Genomic DNA, 3,812 nt, shown 5'->3' with positions numbered 1-3,812 from the left:
GGGGGGGGGGGGGCATAACGTAGCGCCCTTTCGCGAAACATGACCTTCATAGTAATTTTTTTTTATTAGATCTGCGCAAGATGATGATAGCAAGAAAGTCTGTGTAGTTGTAATATATTGTAATGTATTATTAATTTATAATAATAATAACAGCAATTTATTATATTATATACTGTGTTAATAATAATAATAATAATAATAATAATAATATGTTTAATGACATTAGAATAGCACTTAAAATAGCATGCTGAACAGTTTATTAGTTATTGTGCATTTAAATACAAACTTTTAAATATTCATATTTGTCTTCCTGAACAGTCTCTCAGTCCCCAAATTCAGGTTGACCCAATGTTGCTGTGTCCTACTGGTCATAATATTAATACATTTACATTTATTTTTTAGGTGTGTGTGGTTGTGGTGCAACAGAATCTGTGTAGATTCATAATTGTTTTCAGATGGCATTGAAACCATGTGGTTACTGACATTTGCAATTAGTTTCCAAGGACTCCACAATGGACACCACTGCACAACATTAGTGCTAAAACTTGTGAGTCAAAGAGAAGGAAGTACTCTTTGACACACTTTTAAAAAGAGTACTTAATACGGAAATAATATTCAAAGAATACACTTCATTGCATGCTAATGAAAATGTATGATCGTTTAAATGTACATATATTAAATGCAGTTAGATGACCTTTAGAGTGTTTTTTAACTCACTTTAGTAGTGTACAGTAATTTCACAATTACTTCTACTGTCATTGAAATATGATTAGTGAGCTGCTAAATGTCCTGATTTACACTAAAATATATTTTAATGTCATTTCTAAAACGTGTATATCATGTATTTAAATATATTTGTAATAATGGTATAATTTAGTCATTTAAAATATATGATCTTGAAATGTAACATTACTAATTACAGTTAAAACTATGATTCTGTATTTGACGTGCTTTAGTTGATAAAATATTATTAAAATAATGATTTAAAATGTACTTTCAAACTTTTGATTTGAGATGATTGCAAAATGCACTTTTTAAAAATTTTACTTAATTGCCGTAAAGAGACATAGTCAAGAAAGTGAACTCTCTTCAAGTACACTTAAGTGGCCTTTAATTTAATTTCATCTGCATTACATTTCAAGATTAAATACAATTAACACAAGTGTATAATAGTATGGTTGTGTTTGTAGTAAATCAGTGGTTTGTAGCTTAAGCATTGTTCATGTAATTCAACGACTGAATGAAGTTGTCTACCTGGTTCAGAGAAGAGTTCGGTCTGCCTGTTTCTTGTACAAACCAGTTTATCATCTTTTAACATAAGAGAGGTGAATACACCTTGGTTTTGAAAAAGTGACAAGGACATAAACCCTAAATACACACTTTAGAATGCCATTTAAGCATTATATCTGATGTTGTCAATGATCTCAGACCTGTATTTATTATGTAAATATAATACATTGTTTGAACTTTCATGTTATGATTGTTGTCATTGTCAGATGTCATTGTGACGTATCAAACATCCATGCGCCTTTATTTATATCAGAGCGATGTTTACAATACAAGCGCTTGTGAAAGGTCACCGAGGTCATGAATAAAGCACATTCTGTAATCCGCTCTGTTGTGTCATGCAGTATAACAATGTTTGTTCATGTTCCTTTTTAAAGGAATAGTTCACCCAATCCAAGATGTATATGAGTTTGTTTCTTCATGGGAACATATATGGAGAAATTTGTCATTCCATCACTTGCTTATCAATGGATCCTCTGCAGTGAATGGGTGCCGTCAGAAAGAGAGTCCAAACAGCTGATAAAAACATCACAATAATCCACAAGTAATCAACACCACTCCAGTCCATCAATTAACATAATGTGAAACAGAAAGCTGCATGTTTGTAAGAAACAAACCTGTCTTTTAGGGTGCTTTCACACCTGTAGATCGATTGCTTTGTTCCGAAACAGGGATTAAAATTATTACAATGTTGCTTTTTATTCTTGGTGCGGTTCGCTTTCACACGGCAAAGTTTCTAAACGGACCAAATTTGTTAATACAAGTCACGCGCGAGTAAACTGTTGTCTCATTGGTCAAAGTTCCACGGTTTATTTTCCGGGATTCCACTTAGCTGTCACAGCTGTCATCCGTCAGGATAGAACGACAACAGCTTCGCGGGCTTATTGTTGGGTTTTTTTGTAGCTGTCGTTATCATAATTTATAATTTTGAGCAGGAGTCCCACTATAACCGAACCGCTCCAGAGTTCGTTTTCAATCGAGCCGAGACCACCTCGTTCAGGCGATCTCGGACCGATTGTTTTGGCGCGATTGTCTTGTTGATATGCCCAAACAAGCCGAGCTGAGGGGGGAAATGCGGCAGGTTCCGAAACAACAGGCCAGGTGTGAAAGCACCCTAAGAGGCTTTTAACTTCAAACCAGTAATATATTATAAATACGATATGTACTGCAATATTGTTTCTCCAGTGAAAAAGTTCTCTGGTCTGAATCAGTAGACAAATGTGCACAGATCAAGCACTGTTTACAAGAAAAAACAGTCCAAAATGTCTCGGGTTACTTGCGTAACCCATGTTCTCTGAGTAGGGAACGAGACGCTACGTAGCTATGACGCAATGGGAACGCCCTCTGTGTGTGCCGATTGTCTGAAGCCCGTATAGAATCATGGTAATAAATTGGCTGATGGCGTGGGCGCTGCCTCGACGCTCTTATGTCGCCATCCTTATACTGGTGAACGCGCCATCTGCTCCTCAGATTTCTCTGCCGAAAAAGGCCTCTTTTCGGCAGCACGAGGAGCTTGGCAGCAGACGCAGCATCTTGTTCCCTACTCAGAGAACATGGGTTATGCAAGTAACCCGAGACGTTCTCTTTCATAGGTTCACTCGACGCTGCGTAGCTATGACGCAATGGGAACGATATACCAAACACGCCAAGCTAAAGCGCTAGAGCGGTCCATGTAGAGCTTCAAAGCTTGTACAGGGCAGAGCATGTGAAGTCTCACATCCTCGCCTGAAGCAAAAGGAGGAGGATGGAAAGAGTGAAGGGTAACCACCTGAGAGCAAAATGATGTGGACAAAACCTTGGGAACATAGCCCGACCTGGGTCGTAAGGTTACTTTGACCAGACCCGGTGCGAAGTCCATACACGCCTCGCTGACAGAAAGAGCTTGCAAATCCCCAACTTCAAAGAAGTTAGCGCCAGCAAAAGAGTAACCTTGAGAGTCAAAATCCACTCTGGAGCTGACTCCAAGGGCTCAAAAGGAGCTTCCATTAAGCCCTCCAAGACGACTGACATGTCCCAAGAAGGAACTCCAAGGGTGCATGCTGGCTTCAGACACCGAACCCCATGCATAAACATGGAGACAAACTGATGTCTCCCCAGATTAACTTCATCCAACTCTCTCCGAGAGGCGATGCCACGACATAAACTCTCAGGGTAGTAGCAACCGCTCCCACCGCAAATTTTTCTTGCAGGCACTCCAGCACTGGACCTACAGGGCAGCTGACTGGGTCCACCGCATGGGCTAAGCACCATGACTCAAAGACCTTCCACTTGGAGGAATGCAGCCTCCTCGTGGAAAGGGCTCTGGCACTAGCGACAGGCTCCTTAACATCAGCAGGAAGACTATAAGTAAAAGCTGGTGGCCTTTTATGGGCCATACCCACAGCTTCCAGATCTCGGGTTGAGGGTGTCAGATCTTGCCTTGAAGCTGAGATAGCAGAACTTTTCTGATCAGAATCTCCCACGGAGGGCGATCTAAAAGAAAAATCAGCTCCGAGAACTAGGGTTGGGTATCGTTTTTTTTTTTT

General features: G+C 39.7%; 2 protein-coding genes across 2 annotated transcripts in view; one reads left to right on the top strand and one right to left on the bottom strand.

Moving 5' to 3' along the window:
- The window catches only part of LOC107717814 (carnitine O-palmitoyltransferase 1, liver isoform-like), a 36,586-nt gene that overhangs the window by 3,893 nt on the left and 28,881 nt on the right, over nt 1-3,812 (top strand). The gene's annotated exons all lie outside the window — the stretch shown is intronic.
- The window catches only part of LOC107717815 (nucleosome assembly protein 1;1-like), a 25,971-nt gene that overhangs the window by 20,399 nt on the left and 1,760 nt on the right, over nt 1-3,812 (bottom strand). The window contains exons 3-4 of the mRNA XM_016524685.1: nt 3,401-3,759; nt 581-596 (exon numbers count right to left, since the gene is read on the bottom strand). Coding sequence (XP_016380171.1) covers nt 581-596; nt 3,401-3,759 — 375 coding nt within the window. The remainder of the gene's footprint in view (nt 1-580; nt 597-3,400; nt 3,760-3,812) is intronic.

This window comes from Sinocyclocheilus rhinocerous, unplaced genomic scaffold (assembly GCF_001515625.1).
Source record: "Sinocyclocheilus rhinocerous isolate Xijiao unplaced genomic scaffold, SAMN03320098_v1.1 scaffold783, whole genome shotgun sequence".
Classification (NCBI taxonomy): Eukaryota; Metazoa; Chordata; class Actinopteri; order Cypriniformes; family Cyprinidae; genus Sinocyclocheilus; species Sinocyclocheilus rhinocerous.
The sequence above is the reverse complement of the archived record's forward strand: the minus strand, read 5'-3'. Positions and strand labels throughout refer to the sequence as shown.